The sequence below is a fragment of the Malania oleifera genome, chromosome 7 (assembly GCF_029873635.1).
Source record: "Malania oleifera isolate guangnan ecotype guangnan chromosome 7, ASM2987363v1, whole genome shotgun sequence".
Classification (NCBI taxonomy): Eukaryota; Viridiplantae; Streptophyta; class Magnoliopsida; order Santalales; family Ximeniaceae; genus Malania; species Malania oleifera.
The window spans coordinates 106,867,745-106,895,733 of NC_080423.1; the positions used below are offsets into that span (position 1 = coordinate 106,867,745).

Sequence of the window (27,989 nt, forward strand, 5' to 3'; positions counted from 1 at the left end):
TTGTAATTGTAACGTCTCTTAATTTCTTAATATAAAATGTCACATAAATGTAGCGTCCATTCATAAAATACAACATAACAAATCAAATGGTCAACTCGAACCCGTGGGTAGCGGGGACACCTGTCATACACAGTGGAATTCCTAGCAGCAATAAACATAAAAATCCATATATACATCAAAATATCTCTAGGGTCACACAAAATAACTCTAACCCTAGTATAAAATCTTACCCTTCTCACGGGATAATCTCACTAATCTCAATGGCGGCTTTGACCCACCGGTCTCTCAGGGGCTCCTGAAAAATTTAATAATGTTGGGGGTGAGACACTTCTCAGTAAGGGAAAGTAAACTAAATACAGTTGTGTGACAACATGAATATTTAGTTCAATTATGCATATACTGTACATTTCATAATTTTAGAAATAATCATAATATCATACTAGATGATCATGTACTTTCATATTTGTTAATAAATCATAACATTCATAAGCATTTGTTATCATTGTAATAACATACATAAAAACCATCTGTTGTAATTGTAGTACTGAAAATATACCTAGGATGAATAGCTAGTTAATGTTATGTATTACCTCCCATGACGGGTTATGCAGCCCGAAGGCGGAACCCAACAATGGCTGGCCGACCACTGTCGAATCAAATATGTCTGTAAGTACGATGGGCCCGCCACACCCTGGTCCGGACTGTCAGGTGGACGTCCACACTCTACTGAAAGTCACATCGACTATTCATCTCCCATCCCCTCGTGGAATGGTTAGCACTAATACGGTCTCGTGCCAAATCTGATCTACCCATAGCTACGGTACCGAGCTCCTGGTCTGAACTAAACTAACATCCTGATTGTAATAACATATAATACATGAACATACGTAACATCAACACGGTCTCGTGCCGAAAACATAGATACAGCATCGTGCCGAAATCATACGTATGACCTCGTGCCAAAATCATAGTAAATATGGCCTTACGCCAATAATATCAATACGGCCTCGTGCCGATAGCATAAATACATGGCCTCGTGCCAAAATCATATAAAAACGGCCTCGTGCCGATAACATAAATATGGCCTTGCGCCAAATACATTTCAGGTATTTACATTTGAAAATAACTCATTTATTATATATTTGTCAACTCAATATAACATAACTCATCTTTCCAAAATACCTGAAAATGTATTTTACTCGTAAAAGCATTCATATCATATCTCATTTTACGTAAAATAATATTCATGTCACACATGCTCTATTAAAAGTCATACTTCATATTTTAAAATCGTGCTTTTCTATCATCTCATACATAAATATACGTTTCATCATAATAACAGTATTTCCCAAACGTACATTTCATCTATAATATACAAGTATATCATATGCTTTTCTGAAAATAAATTTACTCATAATCAATAATAGTTTGTATGGAAAAGAACTACTTTACTTTACTCCCTTACTTGACTACTAAGAAAGCCCTCAAAATATCCTAGGCTAACTCCCGTATGGGTTCCTGATCAACACCCTGAAACTTAAAATTTCCAGTATTAAACATCAGTATTTTCATGCGTACATCAATTTCTATAATTACCATAAAGTCTAATTTAGATTAAAAAGTCTTACCTCAACTTTAGGATGATTTCCAACTTCGTTTTCCCAACGATTTGCTCTGGCCAACTTGTAAGGAATTTCGCCAGGAGCATCGTGGTAGCCTCAGATCTTCGATCCGGCATAAAACCAGCCCAAAATCGAAGAGAGAGAGTGAGAGAGCCGAAGAGGAGAGAGAGGAGAGAGAGAGGCTTCTAAAAAAATGAGATATTTCCCAGATTTCCATATTTATAAAGCAGCGAGATTCGTCAATGAGCCCGACCTTCGTTGACAAGTCCTTCACAAATTTTGTCAACGAGACCTTGTATTCGTCGACGAAATTCAGGCTGCCTCAGAACCCTTCTTGGTATTTTCTCATCAACGAAGCCTTGTATTCGTCGACGAAATTTTCGTCGACGAAACCATGTGTTCGTCGACAAAGCTTGGCAGCTTTCCTTCTTTTCCCCTTTTTCCAATTTCCCTTTTTCCTTTCTTTTATTATTTAAATTCTACTCTTAAAATTCGGATCGTTACAGTAATGATAAAGCTTAATCTGCATATAGGCTTGTTTTGCATTTCGCAGGATTTTGTGCGGTTGATATAATCTAAAAAAATTGAATTTTTTCTTTGAATGCAATAGAAAAAATATCTTATATATTTTCGTTCATTATTATCCTAGACATCTCTTGCAAGTGTAATATTGTAAAATGACTAAATATATTTGCTTTGATTTCTTACCAATTTGTAAACCAAATTGTGAGAACAAAATAATCTTGTTTGGTTCGGTTGTTCGTATTGAACCAAATTTGTAGTTCCTTTTTTCTACATTTTTTTCGGGCAAAATACACTTTGAACCTCTATATAGAACTTGAAAAATTATTTAAAAAATAAAAAAAGTATACAAACAAATATATTTTTTATGTTTGATTATTAAGGAAGAAATTATCATTAATATTTAATTTTTAAAAATTTTTAATTTTATTAAATAAGTTTTTATTTTAGTAATATTTGATATAGAAAAAAATATAATAAAATTAATTTCTATTTTTTGTTTTTTTTAGAAAACAAATTTCTTGATGCTTTCCTCTATAATATATATATATATATATATATATATATAAAAATAAAGAAAAGAAATTGTATATATTTAAAAAAAAGGAAAAACATTGAGCATGGGAGGTTAGAAGGTGTTCTGCTTTTCTATATTGTCAGGAGTCAGGGGTTGGTGCTTCTGCGTCGATAACCGAGGTGAAACTAATGCCGGATTCAATTGGATAATCGCCATTGATAATCTTTCGCTCTCCAGGCAGGTACTAATTTACTTCTCTTCGTTGATGATTCGCTTAATCTGCAAAAATTTTCTGCACGGAAGAGTCGCTGGTTCATCACCACTCAGCCATGGCTGTGTTTTCTCGACCTCATCTCTCAAATCCACCTCAGAAAGCTCGAACTCCGCAGGCCCAGACTCTTTCACAGTCCAATATCTCACAAATTCATGTGGGTTGTCTTTGGAATCGGCAATTTTAGCTTCTAAGAAGCTCCACGTAAAAACCCCTGACACACCAGACTCTGTGTTAAAGCTCTTGAGGGCTCATGGATTGAGCCAAACCTTCATCAGAAACTTAATTGTCACTCGGCCACTGATTCTTATGGCAGACCCAGAAAAGACCCTTAAACCCAATATCGAGTTGTTTGCATCTATGGGGTTTTCTGGCACTAATTTGGCTAAAATCATCAGCAAGTATCCTCGGGTTCTGGAAACTGATGTACCCGCAGTGGTTGGGTTCTTCAGAGCTCATGGATTCAGCGTGAAGCAAATATCAGGGTTGACCATGAAGCGCCCTATTTTATATACATACAATGCTCACAAAGCCTTCAAGCCAAAGTTGGACTACCTCAAGTCAATAGGCTTTTCTGATGTTGAGATTGTCAAAATTTTATCAGTGGAGCCGTATATTTTGGAAAGAAGTTTGGAAAACCAAATTCTGCCTAGTGTTCAACTGCTGAAGCGCATTGTCGACACAGATGAGAATGTGCTTAAGGTGATCAGGGCATGGTACTGTATACTTGAAGTCGATTTGGGGAAGGTAATGGAGCCAAACGTCTCAGTCTTGATAAGCTGCGGCGTCCCCAAGTCAAAGATACTGAATTTGATAATGCTTCAACCAAGAGCATTTGTTAAAAAAACTGACAGATTCAGCGAGATTGTTGAAGAAGTTGTAAAAATTGGATTTGATCCCACTAATTATCTTTTTATCCTAGCTATCCGTTCTATGGCACTTATGAGTAAATCACTTTGGGAGCAGAAGTTGGAAGCCTATGGTAGTTTTGGCTTGTCAAAGGATGAGATTATTTTAGCATTCAAATTACAACCCATGTTCATGACAAGCTCAGAGAAGAAGATTAGGAAGTTGATGGCTTTTTATGTGAATGAGCTAAATTTGGAACCCTCTAGGATTTCCAGGAATCCAAATCTTATGCTGCTTAGTTTAGAGGGCAGACTTATTCCGAGGTGTTCAGTTTTGCAACTATTGATGTCGAAGAAATTGATTATGGGTGATGTCGACATAGTTTCTATATTTAAGATGACTGAGAAGAGGTTTGTGAATAAGTACGTGAACAAGTTTCTCTGTGTTGTTCCTGAAGTTGGTCAAGCACACCAAGGCAAGGTTGAGTTTAAAGGGTTTTCCGTAGCTAAATTGTCGTAAGATCCTTGTTTTGGATTTGAATACTTATAATGGAGACAACTTGAAAGGGTTGTGTTTCTTCAACTTGTAGTTGTAATTGACTTGAACATCATCCCATCACAATTTTTTCTATGGGCTGTTCAAGCAAGGCGTCACCGTCATGCCATCTAGATGACTGGCATTTCTTGAAAAGTCACAAGCATACTTTTTCTTTGTCAAGTCAAAGGCATCCAATAAAGTTCAGGTGAATCAACTGTGTCAATTCTTAAGAATGGATTAAGTTTGGAAACCTAATGAGGCACTCTCCTGACCAAATGCATTCACCATGATCTGTATCCTTGAATTTTAATTTGTTTAACTTGTTTGCCTGACTAGTAGAGTAATATTTGTTCACTTTTAGGAGTTAACTTGTTTGCCTGACTAGTAGAGTAATATTTGTTCACTTTTAGGAGAATATGCTTACAATTTTGATCCATAATGAAGTTTACGTGCTCACTGCTCACAAATTTTCAAGCAATAAATGAACATCTAAGTAGGAAAATGTATCTTCATAATTAAATAATAGGATTTCCAAGTCCCAAGTTGCCAAGTAGGGCTGCAAATGAGCTGAGTTGAGTCGATCCTTACCATGCTTAAGCTTGTTTATTAAATTTTTAAGGGAGCTTGAGCTTGAGCCAAGCTTAGACTGAACTTTAATATACTTGCCCAAACTTGTCTATTGTGCAATGAATGAGCTCACGAGCCCTTACCTAGCTGAGCTATTGAGATGCTAACTAACGATTTGGTTTTTTTGGAACCTCTTACTTTGTGAGGGGAGATGCTGTTTGGGTTTTGTTAGGAAAAAAGGTAGAAAGGGGCTCTTATTAATAATGCTTTAGAGTTTTTTCGCCCCCACCAAGTTAGCCTATTGACCTTGGGCATTGTCTTTATTACTAAGTTTAGGTTGTTGAATTTGAGCTACATGAGCTCATACCCAAACAATCCCTACTTTTAAGCCCACTGTAGTCTATCAACTCAATTCGACCTTATTTAATTAGCTAAAAAATGAGTATAATCCAAGCCTATTAAACTAGCCTTAACTAAGACTTAGAACTGAGCCGCTCACGAGCCAAACCCTTTTCTGTTCAAATTTGGATCCAAAATTGGGCTTCAGAATGCTCATTTGTGTAATGAATGGGCTCGTAATGAGCCAAGCTCTTGAGCTGCTTATGAGCAACTTGGTTCATTTCCAATCCTATTGCCAGTGCATGTTATCATCCTTGGAATTTGATATCTTGTTAAGGGCTTGTGCTTTGGTGTGCATGAGCAGGTGGTGCTATTCTTGCTTCAACTAAAACTAAGGTTGGCATTATGCTCACATAAAAGCAGGGTAAGATTGTGTATACTGTATGACCCTCCCCCCTACCCTTGTAAAGCGAGGAGCCTTATGGCCCAGGGATGCCCTTTTCTTTTCCATAACTAGTAATTTTTACATAGTTAAGCATGTAACTGATTGTTTTAGAAAGATGGTCAGGAAACGATAAGGATCAAATCAAAGGCGAATTGAGGTATGTGATAGGTAGGAATTATCTTAATTTTATGTTGGCCAAAGACATTAACCTCCCTTGACTTTGGCAAAAAAAAGACGGATCCCCCTCCCCTCTCTTTCGGAGATTTCAAAAATCTCACAAACATCCCTTGAGATTTCAAAATTTTCATAGAGTTCCACTGAAATTTGATTTTTAGGACACTTGGACCTCTAAAAAGATTTTTTTTTTGCCAAACTTAAAGAGGAAGTTTGTATCTTTTTGGAAAACCTCAAGGATATTTGTGCAAATTTTGAAACCTAAGGGAAGGGTCTCTTGGATTTTTGAAATCTTAAGGGAGGTCCATGTCTTTTAGTCAAACTTCAGGGAAGGTTATTGTCTTTTACCCTTTTCTATGTTTTATTCCCTTTTCTTTGAAGGGCTGAAGTTTGGTTTTGTTGAACTAGCTTTGCTTATGTTACTCAAATAGAGATGCTCAAGGGAGCATGTACCACTGTACTAGTGTCAATTGGTCCATCCTTTATTGGCATTATGATTTATGAGATCAATGATTTACCTGGTGAACGATGCCATTGCCTCAATTGGCTTGCTAGGGAACCTCTTTTCGTTTTGTTTTGTTTTTTTTTTTTTTAATGAACACTACACATTCAGGCATATCTACCCCCCCCCCCCCCAAAAAAAAAAAAAACCAAAGATAAAAAATAAAAAAACCAAGACGGAGCATATGTAAAGCCTAATTAACACTAAAGATCAAATCTCAATTATTGCATTTTTTTCCAGCTTTCTTTACTTTTCCAAAATTGTCCGCACCCTTTTGCACGTCCACTGACGCAATGATGGCTTGATCAAATTTATAGTTTTCTCAGCATCATTTCCACTTTTCTTTCACCTTCATTACTTGTCATATGCACTGGAATTGGGGAGCTATTTGGCACCTAAACATTCTTATGAGACAGATTGTGGTACATATCCTATTTTACTATTGTATTCCCTCAACTTGCAGTTTCTTTTGGCTTCTGTCTGCTGAGAGTACTATATACATTACTCTCTCTCCTCCAAAGGGAATTTGTGCATTGCCTAGAGCTGTGACAAGCTGATGCATCCTCAACTCTATGCCTATGCCAGGTAGGAATTGCATAGTGATTGCTGAAGTACGTCAATAAAGCTAATTTTTTTGGTTGCCATAAGTGGATAAGAGGATAGAGATTTAAATCCTACCTATATTTAAAGTGTCAGTTTTTTGAAAAATAAAAATAGAAGAAATATCATGAGAGAAAGAAGAGTACAATAGTTGAGAACAAGGTATCATTCTACAGAGAACAGAAGAACGAGCAAGCACTTGCTGCAAAATGATGAACCAAGAACAGATGAAATCTCAAGCTAACAATACCAACTTACCCTGCTGATACAGGGACATGTTGGAATTTCTTTGTAGTAAAAAAAATGCTTGAGATGCCTTTTAAGGGTTTGAATATCCTGTGTTTCCAAATTTACAATGATATTTACTTTTAGTATGCATTATATGAAACCAAATCACTCTAGGTTTACTTTGTGGCTGAAAATTGTGGTAGTTAGGGGAGTTTACTGTTTGATGCTCGTGTTAATTAGTTCTTTATTATTTTTAATTAATTGCCTTTCCTAACAACAACCAAGTCTTTTTTGTTGCTGGGCAGTGTTGACTACAAGAATCCTCTTTTGCTAATGTGAATGATCTAGGAATGGATCCTACATTCTTCTGTTGTACCCTAAAAAGACATTTTCTATTAAATGTGTTCTTACATATAAAGGATTTTTTTTTTCAAAAAACTATTTTCGTGAATATTTTGTTGATATTACCATACTAATGTTAGATGTTTCAAATTTTTTTTTTTTAAAATCTGTTTAATAAATGTTATATAATAGTTGTCAATTTTATTTTAATTACGTATATGTTAAATTTAATATGTTAATTTGAATGTTTTTAAAATATTAATTGCTACTTTGACGGTTTGTATTTATGATGCTGAAAGTTATACTTAATTTTACTTATATAAATTGTTATCCAACTTCATTTCAAGATATGGGTTTTCTTCTTTGAAATAACTCTTATCTTCTACTCTTTCTTGAGATTTTTTTTTTTTTTTGGGGTAACTAAATGACACTACATCTCTTATAACTCCGTCTTTGTGAGTGCACACAAAACTGAGCCAATTGAGTAATCTTAGAGGTCGTGTGCACAATGACTATATGCATCGAGAAATGTTCACTGTAGGTGCGAAATTGGCTTTAAGGACAGTGGTCCTTCAAGACTACTACGTCTTAGCTTTTGATAAGTAATTATATTTTTTATTTAATATTAATTTTATTAGTAAATATGTTTCCTTTTATTATATTTCCAACATATTTTCCCCTCAATCAGAGAAGGCCTTAAAAAAAACTCTTTTCCCTATAGATAGGCTAATACATATTCATAAAAACATTTGATAGCTAGAGCGTAGACGTATGCTATTGATTGAATGTCAGAGTTTGTGTTATAATACGAATGAAGAGTGGAATGTGATTAACCTTAGATCTTGCTAGCAATCAAAAATTGTTAGTGCTATTAAGTCTGTTCCCATTCCTAACCTATGATTGTGCTTGTTGGGCTTCAGCTACTGGGTTGTTCCTTGTTCAGTCTGCTGCTTTGTTTGGATACAGAATAATTTGGACCCTTGTTTACCTTATAAATTGCCTTTTTTTTTTTTACTAGTATCTAGTCCTTTTCTGTAGTCCCGAAAATTAAATTCCTTTTTTCTTCTAGAAATTAGTGAATAGAAAGTTGCCTACTAGGATAAGATCAATTGAGTATTTCTGGAGGAAAGATTGATTATGTTTTCTGTGATGGTTATCTTTTAGCATGAATAATCTGTTGTTGCATTTTTTGTTAGTTAAATAGCATATGGATGCTGCTATGTGATGTTTGTCCTATGTTTGATGGTACTGGGTTTGATATTTTATCAATTGGCTTTATATTATGTGATGTCCTTGGAAGATGTATAATGTACTGTTTGCATTCATGTCGAGAAGATTGTGGTTACTATCAGGTAAGGATTGCTGATGGGGATGAGCCGAAGATTACTTGTGTGACGCGGTATGTGGCATATGAATTTTTGGTGATGTCATTTGAGTTAACGAATGTGCCTGCAACATTCTATACCTTGATGAACCAGGTATTTCGTGAGTACCTCGACAAGTTTGTCGTGATGTATTTGGATGATATTGTTGTCTACAATTCCACTCTGGAGGAACATGAAGAGCATCTACAGAAGGTGTTCGATAGGATGAGAGGGAACAATCTATATGTAAAGAAAGAGAAGTGCTCTTTCACTCAACGGAACATCAAATTCCTTGGTCATGTGATTGAGCAAAGTCATATCCGGATGGATATGGAGAAGGTAAGGGCGATTCAACCATGGAAGATCCCCACGACAGTGAAGGTGTTGCGTTCCTTTCTTGGCCTTGCCAACTATTATAGGAAGTTTGTAGAGGGGTATTCGCGGAGAACGACTCCTATGATAGAACTACTAAAGAAGGGTAAGGGGTGGAACTGGACTAAGAAGTGCCAAGGAGTCTTTGATGACTTGAAGGATGCCATGATGAGAGAGTACTTGCTCTTCCGGAAAAAAATATGAAATCCTTCGAGGTACAAACAGATTGATCAAACTTCGCCCTTGGAGGAGTCTTGTTATAGGAGGGATATCCTGTTGCGTACGAGAGCTGTAATCTTAGTGACGCAGAGAGTAAGTACATAACTTAAGAGAAGGAGATGCTAGCAGTGATACATTGTCTCTTCGTGTGGAGGCATTACTTACTTGGGTTAAGGTTTGTGACGAAAACAGATAACTCTGTAGTTAGCCATTTCTTCACACAGCCAAAGTTGACACCCAAGCAGAGCTGATGGCAGGAATTCTTGGCAGAATTTGATTTCTCCTTTGAGCACAAGGCGGGGCACTTGAACCAAGTCGCATAGGAAGGCCAAGTTGGCAGCCTTGCAGATGGTAACACACATGACTGTGAGAATTGTTACCACGACAATGCGGGAGCGCATAAAAGAGAACTTAGCCAAAGATCCAGTTGTGCATAACCTAATAAAGCTTACCGAAGAGGGGAAAATATGTTAGTTCTAGATGGAAAATGGATTGTTGGGGACCCATGGTAGCCAGCTATTTGTGCCATGAGCTGGTGATCTGAGGAAGACACTGTTGAGAGAGTGTCATGATACCATATGGACTGGACATCCAGGATGGCAGCACACTTCACCTTTACTGAAGCAAAGGTATTGTTGGCCGCACATGTGTGATGATGTGGTTAATTATACCCGAACTTGTATCAATGCCCAAAGGAGCCCAACAACGGACAAGAGCCCTTTTGAGCTTGTTACAGGCCAACAGCTGCTGTTACCTCACACAGTGGACAAGCTGTACAGAGGAAAGAGTCACAGGGCGTACATCTTCACCGAATAATGGAAACAAAATGCAAAGATTGCCTGAGCCTATTTGGAAAAAGCTTCTAAGCGGATGAAGAAGTGGGCAAATTAGGGGAGAAGACCACAACGCTTCAATGTAGGTGACTTGGTGCTTGTTAAGCTCAATCCTAAGCAGATCGGGTCACTATGAGGATGAGATAGGAGACTACTTCGCAAATATGAAGGACCAGTCCCCATTTGGGCCAAAGTCGGGAAGGCCTCTTACAGAATCGACCCTCTAACTTGGATGAAAGTGTATCTTGTGTTTCACGTTAGCCACCTCAAGCTGTTCAACGCTGACACCGACGATCCGAACAGAATCAGTCAAACAAAGCAGAGTTCAAGACAGTGCAACCTGACAGACGTGAAGTTGAAGATATCCTTGGAGACAGAGAGTTCATATCCTTAAGGAAGAAGCGGCGGGAGTTTTTAGTGAAGTGGAAAGGCCTTGGTGATAAAGAAATCAGCTGGATTTCTACGGAAGATATGCAATTGTTCGTGGACAAAGTTGAAGTGTATCTAACGTCAAAGTCTACGAGGACGTCGATCGCATAAATGAAGGAGTGCCACGAGCGAAACTTGTTCAGGGCATTATGCTTGCCTATGACCTCTTGTCTCATGCGTTTGGGATGATTTTTCATCATGTAAATACTAGTGTACCTTAACTTTCTAGTAGTTTCTCCCTATGTCAAATAAGGCAGTATGACTCTTAGGTCACTTTGATGTTTCCTAGTGTTAGGGTGAGAAGTGCATATAAAGCTCTTTACTGGAGGGTGAGTGTTCATCAATATTGTAAAACTCATTAGTTATTGTCAACATGTTTAGCCTACTTGCCTTCCTCACTAATTACAAAGGAATAATGTATTATTTATGGTGCTGATTGAGATCCTTATTTTGTTTTTACTTACTCTTCTAAGACGCTTTCAAAGTTTATTAATCATTTTATTTCATATGGTGAAATGGATGGGCTTACCTTGATGCCAAGGTGTGGCTAATGTAAGTTTGAAATTTAGAAATGTTCATCGTATTACTGGGATTCTTCTTAGATGTTTTATGGCTAAAATAAACCTTGACGGTTCTATTCATGCACTGCCAAATTATGCCCCTGCGGGTTTTGTAATTCGTGAGCAGGTAAAGTTGTTACTGCTAATGGGGTCAAGGAGGGGTTTTTCTTTTGTTCCAATTGCATTGTGTGAGGTTCTTCGGGTGGCTCTGCTTGCAGTGTTGGATTAAGGCCTTTGCTGCTGCCGCTGCTGTTGTTTTTTGTTTTTATATTTTGCTTGAAGGATTGACTACCTTAGATGGACTCCCAAGAAGCAGTCAAAATACAAGCCCTTTTCGCCCAGCGTCCCTTCTTAAAATCACTCGGAATGCTCGAACCTGGAGATGGGAGGTTCGGAATTTTACTAATACTACCTTTGGGAGCATGAATTTCAGATTTTAGATTTGGATTCGAATAGGTTTGAACATATTTCAATACAAATTTATATTATATTTTATTCAAAATCAATACAAATTCAAATTCAAAACCTCTCATACATTTAGAGATATTTGATCATGACTTTAATTTTTAATTTGTTTCAAGGTTTTCGTGTTCTTACTGAAGCAAATTGTTGACTGTTAGTTTGCAAGGTCAGGAGCATGGCTGACATTTGGCACCTTCTTTCTGTATGAATTTGAGTTTTTCAATTAATAAGATTTAACTTTCACTTATTCTATTTTTAAAAAAGGATTGTCAATTTGCCTCTAAGAGGATTTGATGCTCAAAACTTCAGTTTGGAGTTTCATGTATTACTTCATATACTATTGGCCCTACAATCTAAGATGCTCAACATAAGTTCACTTTTCAATTCTTTATAGCTAAGTGTTTGGGAGTTTGAAATTTACATGATGACTTTGATTTTGTGTGAATTTAAATAAAATGTACTATAAAATTATGATGAATTTATTCTAAATTTATATAAATTCAAATTTAAGTTTCAAAGTTTATACTCTCAAAAGTCACCTACAAGTATTTGCTCTCACTGGTATAATATTTTGTATTAGTTTGACGTATATTCGAGTTGAGCAGATTCAACAATGAATAGTTGGAATTGAGTCAAATTTAAAAATTTTAAGCTTGAAATTTGACTTGATTTCTTTTAAAGTTGTTGAAGTTGAACTTGATTCAATTGTAACTCTTAAGATTCAAGTTCAATTTGATTAAACTTGATTAGGTTTACAAGTAATATTATGAATCTCATTATGTTCCTTAAATAGTTCGGATCTAATTGCTTAGGGTTGCCATCACAAAGTTGCTTGTAAGAAAGATTAATTTATATGTAGTGATTTTTAATGTTTTAAATTGGGTGGTCATTGATAATTTAATATCAAATGTTCGAAAATATCGAGATACATATTTTTGTAATATTTTACAATATTTAAAGTGCACAAAGAATATAATATTCGTTCATTAAAATTTTAAAATTTAAAATTTTACAAGTTCTCAACTTTTAAAAACTTTTCAAAAAGAAAAAAAAAAGTCAACTTTAAGAAGATGAAAACTTTTTTAAGAATTCAAAAAGCATCTTACACAATAGTCCAACTTGACTTTAAAAAAGAAAAAGCTTCCCCAAAGAGGAGAAGAAATGTTTCCCATCATGATTTATTTACCTTTTTTTATTTTATCAAAAACAAATTAAAAAAATAATTCAATCTAAAATCTAACAGGAATTTGGTTTATGTTAAACATAGCATTTATTTTTTAAAAATAATTCATGTTGCTCTTTAATTTTATTAATAAACATTTTTCATATTTTTTCATTCCATTCTTTTAACAAGAGCACACCCCCGAATGCAATGAAATAATGAGATTTTCATAAATTATCTATTCAAAAACCAAAAAAATAAAAATGAATAAAAAAAAATAAGTAAAAATCTTACCTGAAATAAATTAAATATATATATATTTTAATTTAGACAATATTAAATTCAATTTGATATCCTTAAATTTATTTCTTGATAAAAAATATTTAAACTCTCATAATTGCCTATAGGGCATACATTATGTGATAGGGGCAGGAGAAAATTGTATTGGACAACTCGTCACAATAAGTGGGACCTTCTTTCCCAATCTTTTTGCAAGGCCAAGTCCTTATCCTTTGAAAATTATATATGGGCATGATTCCCTAATTGAATGAAATGGCCCCATCTCCACCTGCACCCCAAAAGAGATAGTACTTGAATGAAATGATTCAATTTTTGTTTTGAAATGAGTTGTTTTTTTTTTTTTTTGGAAGTCAAATTTGCATTTCTAATAAAATTTTAGATATTTTTTGAGTATTATGTTTGGAATATATTATTATTGTTCATTTGATTTGTCTTATATAGTTTTATAGTTTTAGTAGTGAGACAAAACAACTAGTGTTTATATATGTATATTTATTTTTTGAACACCCAAGTTATAAAACGGAAGATAATTATATTTACCATCTCGTATTTTTTTTCTTCTAACTTGAATCCTCCTATCCCATTTATAACTTAAACAAAAAATAGATAAAGGAAAGAAAAAAAATAAAGAAATTCAATTTTTTACATTTGATTATCAAGGAAAGTGAAGAAAAAAAAAAAAAAAATTAATGAGCAAAATTTTATTTTACGCATTACTAATATTTAATTTTTCTGTCTTTTATTTATCAAATATAATTCTAAATTTTATATTTTAATCAACGTCAAGGGTACTAAGAGTTTGTTTGAATATTTCAGTACTCTCAAATTTGTCATTTATGACATCTTAAATGCTCATTCCCCTTCTAACCTAAATGCAGGTGTGGAGGGCAGGGTGTCCTAAAATTAGGGACTTTGGGTTAGACAGATGAATGGAAGTGGGGCCTTCGGCAATAAAAATGTGCATGGTTGATAGGTGATAGGTCTCTAGTCCACTCATTATTTTTACGCCATATGTAGCTTTCAATCATTCACCTCTCCATCTATTCAAAGCTGGAGGCACAATTAAACCCTAATTATTTTATATCATTAGTTTCTTACTAAGGTACCAAATATAGGAGAGAGAGAGAAAGAGAGAGAGAGGGTACTGCATTCCCCTGCAAGGGGTGGAATGTCTTGCAATAGGGGTAGTCCAATGTCCTTAAAAGAGACAAAGTTCTACTTCAACAAAAGAAAAAATTCAGAATCTCCCACCTAATTTTAGGGCATGGAGCCATGTGCAGCTGCCTTTTTTTTTTTTTTGTCTTTGTAGGTCAGAGGTCACAACTAAGAAGTTGAAAGTACATTGTATGACAAAGTAAAGAGATAAATTTATAATTTCATCTAAAATTTTTGTTTCAAATAAAAAGTTTTAAAAGTAGTAATTGGTTCTCTAGGGTGATACATACTATGAAATAGTTTGTTTGCCCTTAATGACCTCTAAATAGAGGTTGAGCTCTTAACGGTCCAAGATTCAGCGAATCGATTTTGTTTGGTCAACCTCTAAAATAATTCTAAATTATCTCTAGGAGAATCGGTAATCTCCCTAGTGCTGATTTGATAAGAACATAAATTTGAAGTTTTTTAAAAAATTTTATCTCTAAAAATAATACAAATTACACAACTTCTCTCCATACTCTCACCTTTCTCGTCTCTGCATTACTGATCGAGCACCTTTAGTATTATCTCTCTTCTTTCAGCATTCTCCTTAGTCCTCCAACACCACTATGTTCTTTCCCCTCTTCTCCTTTTCTGTCTACCTTTTCATTTATGTTTTGGTTTTTTTTAATAAAAAAATAATTTTCTAGTAATGCTTTGACTTATAATGTCGCACAAGATCTCAAAATATGATTTGGGAAGAACCATCTTACTTTAATTATCTTCGATTTATATGATTATCAATTTTGAAAAAAAAAAATTAAAATATTTTTTCGCATATTAAAATGAACTCCATTGAATCCAAGCTCACAATAGAAAAAGGTCATAAATGCACAAGATCTCAAAAAATGATTTGAAAAGAACCATCTTACTTGAATTATTTTCAATTAATATGATTATCAGTTTTGGAAAAACTCAAAATATTTTTTTTGCATATTAAAATGAACTCTACTCTCCGCTGAATCTAAGCTCATAATAGAAAAAGGTCATAAATGCAATAGATTTTTAACTCTCCCACTTCCTTTGTGAGGATTTACGAAAATTTTTATCAAGATGTTTGATCCATGGATGGAAATTGTTAATTGATCTAAAAAGAAGAAGAAGAAGAAGAAAGCCCAATTGCAAGGTGCTGGTCAGCCAAATCCTTGTCCCTTTGCCACAAGAGTGTGGACATGCCCAACCCATAAATGATAATTCCCAAATAGCTAAATTGCCCAACACACTTGTATGGGCAAAGGGTCCTCTGCACTTGCAGATTTTTTCTCCTTAAGGACACCCTGTCCAATAATATATCAACCCTTCTTGGAAACATCAGATGACACTTGCTCAACATGCACACAAACTTGGAGTGCGTGTGCATTGCACATGATGGGTAAATACTATCATGCTAAAAAAATTAATTAGGGTTTTGGATTTAGAACCCTAGCTAGGAAATTTAACCTAGGATCCAAGAATCCATGAAAACTTTGGGAATAAAGAACAAAAAAGCATGAATGAAGGAGAGATTGTGGGAGGTTGGGGGAGAGAGAGCATGCCTTTATGGACATACTAGTTCATTGCGCATGCATGCCTTTGATTTCTTTTTTATTTTTGTTAATTTTTATTTTTGATGATGTACAAGAATATGTGAAGAATATGGGTAAAGAAGGTGTAAAAGCAAGAAACAGCAAAAAGAGAGAGGGGACAGTGGCAGAGTGGGTGCGAAAGTGGGTAGTTAAATCTTACATGTATTTTTTTAAGACTACAATATTATTTATATGTTCATTTGCCATTTAACCTTTTATTTAGTTGTGTAATTCAATTAAAGTTTGCAATTAATATATTATGTCTAAATATATATAATTTTTTTTAAATATATTCTCTTTATTTAGTTGAAATTATACATGATTATATAAGCAGTGTCACGATTCTATATCGGGAGTGTATTGAGCAGGTCTTAAGTTTATAAGGATAGTTTGATGCCAACTATGTAAGATGTCTCTTATAAGACAAAATAATTAGGTCAATGGACCAAAACAGGAAATACCTTATTGAAATTGCACTTAACACAATTACATTTGGTATCAGATGAATCTTACATTAGATGTGCACTAAGGAGATTATATGCATGATTTGAACGTCAACAATGTGAGAGCCTTTTATAAAATAAAATTATAAAATCAGTGGCTCAAAACAGACAATATCTCACTAAAGTTTACAAGATGAAAAGTGTTTGAACTGACTCTCAAACTTGTTTGAGAAACTTGCTTGAGGTTTTATGACCAATATAATCGTAAGATGTGATCAGTGATGTGATGATTGAGTAATATTACGAGCCTCAACCCATCAATAGTATTTTATAGAGACCGTTCAAAAGCAAAAATGAAAAATAAAAGCACAAAAAAGCACCAGCACAAAGCATTTTCAGTTGACCAAAAAAAAAAAAAAAGAAAAAAGAAAAAATTAGAGTACTAGCATATTGAATTATGACCAGACCATAAATAATCAATATTATTTATGTTGTCTTGCACTTTCAAGACCTATGATTTAAATGCTGTTGGTGCACATGAAGAACTTGTCAGTGCAGCTTATGATTATCATATAACGGTTGAGTAAAAGGAAAAAGCATGAGCAGAAATGCATAATGGTAATTATAGCGCTAAAGAAATAAAAAAAACCAATAAGGCCAAACCAAAACAGAGGTTAGTTAATTCCAGACATCTTAAAAGTTAAAAGCAAGCAAAATGACAGATGGATTTTCAGATTTCTCGTTCGCCCCATCACTGTTTCTCACTGCTCACTCTGCGAGCGAGACCCACTCCATTAATGGCGGAGACTGCTCGCAATCTGGAAAGAAGAACACCATGCGCATGTGCCAGCACTTAATGCTTTCATTTCAGGGACACCCACCTCCCAAATGCTTCATTCTCTCAGCAAAAATGGAGTTTTAGGTCTCGTTTCATCATTCATGGTCGGCTCTTTGGTCTCAAAAGGAGATGTTACTTAACTAGGAACAATTCTCCTTGAAGGGTTTTGCAGAACAACACACGTGGGTCAGTCCTAGAGTTAAATCTGTAGTTTCCAGTTTTTGCTTTGTGTAATTTGTCAAGAGCAACAGCTTTGGAACTTTTTTACACCTTTGAGCTTTCAAGGTAGGATTCTATTTTTCCTCCCCCCCCCCCCCCCTCCCTGTTCTTGTCATATTGCGTTGTTAGATTCTGCACAGAATCAAATTAATCTGAATTTCCACTCTAAATTTGCCCCCAACTCTGTTTCATCTTTGTGGTTCATCCTCTCCATTTTAATTTAGAACTGGTTTCTGATGAAGTACTTGTAAGGAAAAGTGTCTCAAACCTCATGGGGTATTACAGTTTGCTTTTGCTGCTGTGTCTTTCATGGAGTTTCTTCATCTTGGGTACCCATCAGCTACAATCCTCTCAAGCCCAGGTGCTTCTTCAGTTAAAGAAGCATTTGGAGTACCCCAAGCAGCTGGAGGTTTGGAATAAACATAGCATAGATTTCTGCTACATTTCATCTGCACAAGTAAACATCACATGCGAGAATGACTTTGTTACTGAACTTGAAATTATGGGTGATAAGCCTGTCAAGACTAGTTTCTTCAATGGGGTTGCAGTCCCAAATCAAACTCTATCGGAGAATTTCTCAATCGATTCTTTTTCAGCTACCTTGGCTAGACTAACCGGCTTAAGAGTTCTTCGCTTGGTATCTTTAGGCATCTGGGGTGCACTTCCTAGCAAAATCCATCGGTTATCTTCACTTGAATTACTGGATTTGAGTTTTAATTTTCTCTGTGGTTCTATTCCTCCCAAGATCTCTGTAATGGTGAAGCTTCAAACGCTTGCACTGGATGGCAATTTCCTTAATGGGACTGTCCCTGATCATTTGGATTCTTTATCGAACTTGACATCTCTAAGTTTGAGGAACAACCAGTTAAGCGGTCCAATCCCGCCTTCAATACAGAAAATCACCTCTCTCACAAATCTTGCCTTGTGTAACAATAGCATATCTGGGGAGTTACCAGATCTTAGTGGGTTAAATAGCCTTTATATGCTTGATTTAAGTGGGAACAAAATAAATTCCGGACTACCCTCTTTGCCCAAAGGGGTAGTCATGGCTTCACTTGGTCACAACTCCTTCTCAGGTGCGATCCCACGTCAATACAGCCAACTGACTCAGCTTCAACACCTTGATTTGTCATTCAATTTACTCATAGGAACAGTTCCTGCTGCAGTTTTCTCTTTGCCCAACATCAGTTATTTGAATTTAGAATCAAATATGTTGAATGGGCAACTTCCTGACCAGTTAAGCTGCAGTAGCAAACTCGAGCTTGTGGATATATCGAACAATAGGTTAACTGGTGGGTTGCCTTCGTGTTTGAACACTACATTGAATCAGAGAGATGTCAAGTTTGGTGGGAATTGCTTGTCTATTCAGTCACAGCCCCAGCATCCAGAATCATTTTGTATAGAAGGCCAGAAGAAACAGTCCAAAGATCCAGGTGTGGCTGTATTAGCAGGTATCATTGGAGGAGTTCTTGTAGTTGCGTTGTTTCTGGCTTTTTTCTTTCTTGTTATGTGTAGAAGATACTGCCCTCGAGGGATGTCAGAGCAGCATTTATTGCAAAAGGCAGTGCAAGAGAACCCAACAGCAGGGTTCTCTTCAGAGCTTCTGACAAGTGCTAGTAAGTCGTCCAAACCAAACTAATATTTCCAAACCTTTTTTCATTCAATTATTGCAGATACATGGCCATAGTTTGAATATTTGCATGTGTATGTAGATATTGTTCATAGAATTGAAGAACACGTATGATGGTAGTTCTCTTTCTACTCTGCAGGGTTTATTTCTCAAGCATCCAAGTTGGGAACAGAAGACCTTCCAATGTGCCGGTTGTTTACCCTAGAAGAGCTAAAGGAAGCTACACACAACTTTGACAAGTCTACTTGTATCGGGGAAGGCTCAAATGGGAAGGTATTTTTTGAATCCTAAGACTTAAAATGTGTTTTGAAATGATCGGTAGAAAGTGAAAACCACTAATATAACTTACATGTGTGTACCCTTTCTGTTTAATTTATCAAACAGATTCCCATATGCAAAATAAGATTGCCATAATTACTTAATTTCAATTATCAACAAAGAAGACAACTAACAGTGGCTTGATTCAAACCACTCAAGCTTTCAATTACATTGTAATGGTGATTTGTTTTTCAGCTTTACAGAGGACGGCTAGAAAATGGAATCCAAGTGGCCATAAGGTGTCTGCCTTTATTAAGGAGAGATTCAATTCGAAATCTTAAACTCAGGTTGGACTTGCTTGCAAAGCTTCGCCACCCACATTTGGTTTGCCTCCTGGGGCATTGCATCGATGGCAGTGGACAAGATGATTTCCGTGGAAACAGAGTTTTTCTAGTATATGAATACGTGTCCAATGGGAATTTTCGTGCCCATCTCTCAGGTAAATTTCACGTTTTAACATTGGACATAAATCTGATAACATGTGCTTGTTAAAATATGAAACATGGGAATGATCAGGTTAGGGCTGTTTCTAACCATCTTCTTGCTTGTTATGCCCATAGAGAGTTACCCAGAAAAGGCTCTCAAATGGTCAGAGAGACTGGCAGTTCTTATTGGTGTTGCCAAGGCTGTACACTTTCTCCATACTGGAGTTATTCCTGGTTTCTTCAACAATCGACTGAAGACGAACAACGTTTTGCTAAATGAGCATCGGGTGGCAAAACTGAGTGATTATGGGCTGTCCATTATCACAGAAGACATTGACAAACATGAGGTAGGACTACCCTGTATAGGATTTTTTTTTTCCCCAGTTATTTCTTCATCCCAAGTGGTAGTAAATTATTATTATTATTTTTTTTTTGGTTTGTAGGTTAAAGGAGAAGGCCCTAAATCATGGTGAGGATTTACTTGAATCAAATTCAAAACTTTGTTTCTGTTTTTGAATTTTTTTCTTTTTTAGTTTTTTTTTTCATTTGTGTGTCTGTTTTTGTTAAGAGTTATTGCAAGAGAGATTATACGCATACAGTCAATGGCTAAACTTTCTTTTCAATTATGTTCAATTTTCTAAGAAAATTTGAGTCATGAATGAACCAAATTGCCCATATCAAATTTAACCCAAACTAAGGACAGTAAATGTATTATCACGAGTTTGGATGGATGTAATGTCTAATGAACAGGAAATCTATTTTCATAATATAGCAAAAGAAAAGAAAATCTAATTCCATTCACTGTGAAGGGAACAAGATCCGCTTATTCTAAATTCAATAAGGTTTAAATTTTTTATATTTTCTGTGTGCTTAGAACTAGATGACAACAACAACAACAATAATAACCCAACAATAATTATTCAAATCCCTGTTTTGCAGGCCATTGAAGAGCCTGGAAGATGACGTGTTCAACTTTGGACTAATTTTACTTGAGTCGCTTGTTGGACCTTCGGTTTCTGCAAGAAGGGACGCATTTCTGCTAAATGAAATGGTATGCACCTCCAACTTACATAACGATCAAACTATAATATAAAAATGATGATCAAGTTGTTTTGGATTTTTTGACAAGTAATGGTCCTCTGTTTCTTTTTTGGGTTGAAAATGTTAGCTGCAGGAATCTTAGGTAATAAGCAAAAGGGGTTGCCAACAGTCAGCTTATTTGAAACTTCTTCTATCACATAGGAAGGATTAGTCATTCTAGTGAAAATTTCATTCTTCCTGAACTAATAATCTTTTAGTCAAGTGTCTTGCAGATTGGCAAGGTTAAATCCTGAAACTGAGTTCTGCATTTTACAGGAATCTTTGAACAGCCAAGACGGCCGGAGACGAATAGTCGACCCAATTGTTCTCAACACTTGCACCCAAGAATCTTTATCAATCATGATCTCCATAACAAACAAATGCATCTCTCCCGAGTCAACAACTCGCCCATCTTTTGAGGATGTCCTTTGGAATTTGCAATATGCAGCTCAAGCCCAAGCAGCAACAGATGGCGATTAAAGTTTTGACAGTGCATTACATTCATGAGTCATGGGGAGGTTGTCTGGAGCTGCTCTAGAAAAGATACAGTTTCATCCTGAAAATCTTTAAATTCTTAAAGAGGACAATTGCTATGGGAGCTTCCTTCTTCCACTGTGTGATCTCCAAAACCTTTTGGAGCATATACTCAAGTTCATGAAACCTTGTTGGCAATGTTAGAGATGCTGGATGTATCATGGCACATACGATTCAGTGAAATTCATTGTGTCTTGGCACATACGATTCAGTGAAATTCATTGTATCATGGCACATATGATTCAGTGAAATTCATTGTCCTTGTATTTTATCTTGTTAGAAAGAGTAAAGTCACAAATTTGATTGAACAAACTGAAAAATTAATCGGGCATGACCAAAATTTATGTACATTAACCATACAATATAATGTGTCTATTTATAGGGAGTGTGTGATCATCCCTGTTGGATTGATAAGGAAGCCTTGGAATTGTAAGTTGGTCCGTACATAGAGGGAAAAGATATTTTCCCAACTGACCAACATATTCTCCATTGCTTTGTGAGGACATTCTTATTTTGTTAAGATAGTGTTTGAGAGTATAGATTTTGAGCTTTGAATTTAAACAAACTCAATAAGATTTTATAACATTTTCGCTCAAAATTCAGTTCCAAAATGTAAGCTCCCAAAACAATTGGGCTAGAGTTGGTAATATACTAACATTTGAACAAATTTTCCATGAAGGATCACTCCTCACTTAGGCAACAATGATAGCATCATTTTGATGCCTACTCAAAACAAGATTCAATTCCATAAGCAAAAAAAATACGGACCCGTTTAGTTGTAGAAAACATTTTCTGTTTTCTAATTTTTAATTTTTCAAAGAATTAAGGAATTTTTAACTTATTTTCAAATTTTTCGAAGTTTGCAGTAAAAAAGTACAAAATAAAAATGTATTTAAATGTGAGACATTTTTTTTATTTCTAAATTTCAAAATAATCATAAAAAATACCTGTTTTCTAATTTTCCAAAATCTATATAAAGTAATATTTTGAATCATGAATTTTGGAACGTGAATTTGGATTTATGTTGATTTAGGATAAATTTTACGCATAATCCACACAAATTAAAGTTCAAGATCTGATTTTCATGCTCCCATATGCAAAATAAAAGTTAGAAATTTGGAAAAATAATGCAAATATGTTTTTTAAATTTTCTATATAAATTTGAAAATTTGAAAATAATGCGATTTTTTTGTAATTATTTGAAAATTTTAAAAATAAAAAATAAAACTATTTCTACAAGCAAATAATGCTAACACTATTTATTGTTGTTCATTTATTTCACACAAATGTTGTAAAAATGAACATGGTTTTTTATAACTAAACAGCCCTAATGTTATTCTCATCAAAAGGGTGCTAGAGTTAATTGAATGTTTGTGCAGCAGTTGGATGTGTATTGAGTTTAGACAACAAGGTAATATATTTCCAAGGTGAAAACAAACTCGTTAAGCACTGAATGGGAGGTAAAATCAAAGACAAAAGGCCAGAACAAGAAAGTTTCCAATTCCCATCATACAAAAGTCCGCTTTTATTTTCACTAATTTCCAAAACTCACAAGCTTGCATCATCAATTGATTACATTTTGAATAACAAACAAGGAGAACAACTTGGATATCTCACTCTGCAAATCACATGATCCATATGTACAGTCAAGTTAAAATCTAAGAGGCAATAGAGAGATTGAGAAGCTTACAGCCAACTGGATCCTGTGGTTAATTTTTTTGAAGAATGTGGGGGACTAATATGCTGGAGGTGTAATGCAGCCAAAAGCCCTTCCCAGGTTTCTCCAGGTGCGCTGCCTACTTGAAAGTCAAGAAGCTTCTTCTGTTTCCGGTAGTAGTCTTCTACAGGCTTTCTCTGTGCAGAAATTTGAATCATTAAAACACCGTTTGAACTGATGAAAAAATGCAGTTTTGACATTAAAGACAGCATTGGGCATTGGCAACAAGTCTCACCAAATTCAGTTTTATCAGCTAAATCAAGTGAAAGGCAGATGCAGATATGGAAATGCATAACGAAAGAACTTAAACAAAAAATGCAAGTAAATATTTCCCTGAAAATGACTTCAACTTGCAATCCACAAAGATGCCAATGATCAAAGAACAAAGAGTAGAAAATTTAACTCGAAACAAATAATAAACCAGACAACAGGATCACTTTCAGATCTAAAAACTAATGAACTAGCAGAGATCAATATTGAACTTAGAAGCCAAAAAGGAATTGATGACTACCTGCTTTGCATAGGCCTGAGGTTTTCCTTTCAAACTAATTTCTGTATTAGCCACAGAACAGTTCAATTGAGTGCACTGTGAAAGCATATCAAAACTAGTAGAAGCAGGGTTACTTATGCCATGAGAATCACGACAATGTGAAAAGATACTACTTCCTTGGTGTTTTGCTGAGCAATCCTCCATGCATTTGAAATTAACAACCAGATCAATTTCAGCAAGTTGGTCAAGGATCTCCTGAGGTAAATAGATGGGATTAAGAAGGAACAGATCCATTAGTATCAAGTCGCGTTATAAATCATCTTAATTTTCATATCTAGTAGAAAATAGCTATCATTTCTTTTCCTTTGAAATGAGGGAAGATAGCCTCCTTATATTTATCTTGTATAAAAACAATACCCTAGATATCAAGCAAATATTCAGCACTTCCTTAAATGCATGAATTTTAACCTTTGGCACTCCAGATTATTCTGATAAAGGTATTTCTACCCAATAATGAAACAGGTACTTCAGGGCTTAAACATGGGACCGCATTCGTTCCCTGATGCTCATTTTACATGCTAAAAACTTGAGCTGTAAGGCAACCAAAAAATAAAATAAAATTTCTCTCTTATACTTTTCGGGTTTCTAAAAATCAAGGGTTTGTTTGATATCATTTTTGTTTTCTATTTTCTGCTTTCATTGCTGCATAGTGAATACATGGGTTATGGCAATGCGTTTTTTTATGTTGTAGTTTTCTGTTTTTATTATTAGTGTTCATAAAAAATTCATAAAAATTGAGAACCATATTTATGATTTTCAGTTGTTGTGGCAACTTTAATACCTAGAATTGACTTTTGTGGATTAAATCATTCTTTGTGTACAAAATTTTTAATAAAAATTAAAATAAAATGACCACTTAAATTTAAATTATAATTAAAATAAAATAGTTATAAAATTTCTAAATTTTTGAAAAATAATAAAGACATTAAAAAAAAAATTTACCATCTTTCAATTATCATGTACAATAAAATTGTTCTTGGAGCATTAAAAAGTGACTTGCTTCACAACCCCGGTTGGTTGGCTAGTAGCTTTGTGCCCACCTTCGTTTGGGGCCGACGAAGAAACTTGAGATTAAGCCACCTTTTATCCTAATATTTTCTAATTTGTATTTTTTTTTTCCCATTTTCATTATTTTAATCATATTTTTTAATTGTTATTTGATTCAAGAACAAAAATGAACTTGACTTCAATTAGATTTTAAGATTGTTTGAGTCTTTGGAAATATTAACTTCAATTCTATTTTTGGTTTTAAGTTCTCATTTCCCAAATTTTTGACAATGATACTGATGCCCCCTAAATAGCCTATCTTGAGTAAGCCCAATGGTTACATTTAGGAGCATGGACTCAAAGTTGGATTGTTGGATAAACTCGAAACAGTCCTGTATGTGCTTTGTTTAAATCTACATAAATCCCGATTCAATGTTTGAACTCAAAGCTCCCAAACACAATATTAGTTTTCCATTGGATCCCAAATACTAGAAGTGCATAGCATCCAATACTTTTCATGTTATTTTCTATCCTACCCTTTTCAGCAACCAAATAGAGAGTGAACAAAAACTAGGTAAGTCAAGTTGAAAGAAAGCCAGGATAGACATACAGCTTGGACCTGTGTTCGAGGAATCCCATCCAGAATAAACCCACTTTCACCTCTGTAATACCCATCTTCCAACCTCTTTGACAAAAGCCCAAATATTATATCTTCTGAAACAATCTTTCCCTGGTTCACTGCATTTGCAATCTGTATTTACACAAACAAAAAGGCAAGGAACAAGGCAGTGTAATCTTAGATTAGGCAAGCAATAATTAAGATCAAAATTCAGATATCTTCCTATCATACAATGGTAGAATCTATGGACAGTCAATTGCAACGTGGAAGAATGAACAAATAGATTTGTAAAAATTGGCATTCCAATCATGCTAAAACACAAAGGGTAAGGCAAAAATGTGCATAAGCAATCAACATAACCATCACTAAACCCTCGTCTAAGCCTAAGTGCCAAACTAGTTCAATCATCCAAGGGCTACAAATGAACCAAGCTGCTTGGTAGCTCAGTTAGTAAGGGCTCATTCGGCTTGTTCATTTGCATGATCCAAATGCCAATTTATAGACTAATTTATTACAAGCTGAGCCTGGAGAAGATTGAGCTCAACTTGTAAACTTTCCATTTATAGGCTCATTTGGACTCGTTTATTGGCTTGGATCAGACACTATTATAAGCTTGATGGACTCATTTAAAGGCTCAAATAGGAGAGGAGATAAGAAAATGTCAATTTAAAAACCTACCTAATTTAACTCTCTACTGGTGTTCATCTTTCACTCTTTCCCCCATTACTGCATTCCCTGATTGACAAACCTAACTGGCTAACTCTCTACTTCTTGTAATACCACTTAACAGGCAGGAAGACAAAACTCAATCACATCATCATTGCCATTAGGGTAGAAGGACATCAACATACTAGCAGCACTACACCACTCCATGTTTATGTTTATGTATGTTTGTTTAATAAATTTATTAAATAAGCTTTCCTTTAAATTAAAATTAATGAAAACCTGGTGGCAAGATCTGTTCCAGTTCAAACTCATATAAAAAGCTAATTCTTTAATCAGCAAGCCTGAGTCATCTTCTTCATCCCATATTCCCACTATACAAAAAATTCAATCCTTTTGTGAATTGTTAATGGGATTCCAATAAGCATACTAAACTTTAGTTTAATCCTGACCTGCACCTAGTTTTATTATCAATTTAATCAATAAGATTAAGCATGGTAAAGGTTGACTAGGCTTAGTGGAACTTGGTTAATACTTTAATGAATAAGCTTGAACAAGTATATTTAAGTTCAGTTTGAACTCAATTCAATGCTTGGTTAAAAATTTGATGAACAAGCTTGATCATAGCAAAATTTGGCTGTTCTCGCTTGCAGCCTTATGCCAATAGAATCAACTAGTCAATTCAAGCTTATGCTAGGTTAAAAATTTAATGAACAAGCTTGATCATAGCAAAATTCGGCTGTGCTTGTTTGCAGCCTTATTGCCTATAGAACCAACTACTCATTTACATCAAATGACACAAACGTACATCCTTCTCTTCTTTTATTTTTTTTTTGCCAAACCTGCACTAATCATGACCACTAAAAGTTACCCAAACAGGTTTTGGCAGAGACCACAATGAACCCAAAAAAACAAGTAAAAGAGCTTAATCGTAGCATCTAATATCAGGTGCTTAATTTATGCATACAAGATGAAACGAAAATTTACTCACATAATTTCAGAAGGGGCACAACTTGGATACACTTGGTCTGGCTCTGGCCTAACTCATGAAAATAATGCTTATATTATGCTTCTTAAAATAACATAAAATTTTTTCATTTTCAAATATCCAAATAAGGATACACTGCAATTCCTTAAATTTTACTAATAATTATTCAAAATATTCAGGATATCTGAAAACAGTTTCCGAATTAATCCAAACATGCAAGAAATATTGGGAATAGTATCTCTCTATGTAGAGCCGCAGCTGTGACCAGAGCTGCTATCCCTGAGTTCTAAAGACTAAAATAGTTTATGCCAAATTCAATACTTTCCTGACCCAACAAAGATCATCAACAAGAAACGGATCAAATGATTGCAAGAACCCCTAGCAATACTTCAACAACACCAATCAATTTAATAAATAAATAAATAAATCCACAAAACTAAAACAAAAGTTTCGCATTTTTTTTTATTCGGAAAACAGGAAACAGAAAGAAGAAGAGATTTTAAAGAAACAAAGAAATCAAGAAGAAGAAAGGGACCTGCTTGTAGAGAGCAGACCTCGGGCAGAGGTCTTGGTGGACGAGGCTGCGCATGGAAATGTGGGGAACTTCTAGAAGCTTCGAGAGCCTCTCCGCATAAACGTGCTTCTTTGCGCCAATGAACACCCACTGTACTCCTCTCAGTGGGACCGACCCTTCGGGGTCGGCCATCGCCGGCGAAACCAGCTCGTACTGGCGGGGCTCGCCCTCGTTTCGATAACAGTAGTGGTCGTGGTCACGCAGGGGCTGAGCTGCGGCGGTTCCAAAGAATCGCCTGAAAACCGAGTGCAGGAGCCGCAACGAAGGCGGCCCTGCCGCTCCAGCGGAGATGGAAGTCATGGAGCGGCCAAATCCGGCCATAGCGGCGGATAGCGGGTGGTCCGGCGAGAACACAAGGAGGCTTTTTCCCGAGTAAAAATAAAAAAAGTTCAGGCACAGGATTTGGAAATTGTGTTTCTTGTTTTTTTT

At 35.3% G+C, this 27,989-nt stretch overlaps 2 protein-coding genes across 3 annotated transcripts; one reads left to right on the top strand and one right to left on the bottom strand.

The window, feature by feature from the left end:
- LOC131159468 (probable adenylate kinase 7, mitochondrial) lies at positions 1 to 27,978 on the bottom strand. Of its 2 annotated transcripts, none has more exons than XM_058114400.1 (5): positions 27,522 to 27,978; positions 25,327 to 25,467; positions 23,691 to 23,924; positions 23,153 to 23,316; positions 1 to 295 (listed from the first exon to the last, which is right to left on the bottom strand). In XM_058114400.1, the coding sequence occupies exons 1-5, from the start codon at positions 27,879 to 27,881 to the stop codon at positions 286 to 288; spliced, it is 909 nt and encodes a 302-aa protein (XP_057970383.1). In that variant the 5' UTR covers positions 27,882 to 27,978; the 3' UTR covers positions 1 to 285. The 2 variants fall into 2 exon arrangements, with proteins under 2 accessions (XP_057970383.1, XP_057970382.1); XM_058114399.1 differs by lacking the exon at positions 1 to 295 and adding an exon at positions 21,047 to 21,611.
- Positions 17,099 to 21,774, top strand: LOC131159467 (probable inactive leucine-rich repeat receptor-like protein kinase At3g03770). Its single transcript, XM_058114398.1, has 7 exons — positions 17,099 to 19,091; positions 19,245 to 19,378; positions 19,619 to 19,862; positions 19,984 to 20,195; positions 20,292 to 20,317; positions 20,788 to 20,899; positions 21,205 to 21,774. The coding sequence occupies exons 1-7, from the start codon at positions 17,747 to 17,749 to the stop codon at positions 21,406 to 21,408; spliced, it is 2,277 nt and encodes a 758-aa protein (XP_057970381.1). The 5' UTR covers positions 17,099 to 17,746; the 3' UTR covers positions 21,409 to 21,774.
- Positions 27,979 to 27,989: the final 11 nt, after the last annotated feature.

Excerpts from the sequence above, each read along its gene's own strand:
- LOC131159468 (XM_058114399.1), bottom strand. The coding sequence starts at position 27,881 with ATGGCCGGATTTGGCCGCTCCATGACTTCCATCTCCGCTGGAGCGGCA. Across the intron at positions 25,468-27,521 it reads GGTCTGCTCTCTACAAGCAG|ATTGCAAATGCAGTGAACCA; the intron begins GTCCCTTTCTTC and ends GTGTAAATACAG. Across the intron at positions 21,612-23,152 it reads ACCACAGGATCCAGTTGGCT|CATCTCTAACATTGCCAACA; the intron begins GTAAGCTTCTCA and ends TGATACATCCAG.
- LOC131159467 (XM_058114398.1), top strand. The coding sequence starts at position 17,747 with ATGGGGTATTACAGTTTGCTTTTGCTGCTGTGTCTTTCATGGAGTTTC. Across the intron at positions 20,196-20,291 it reads AAGACATTGACAAACATGAG|GTTAAAGGAGAAGGCCCTAA; the intron begins GTAGGACTACCC and ends TTTGGTTTGTAG. Across the intron at positions 20,900-21,204 it reads CATTTCTGCTAAATGAAATG|GAATCTTTGAACAGCCAAGA; the intron begins GTATGCACCTCC and ends TGCATTTTACAG.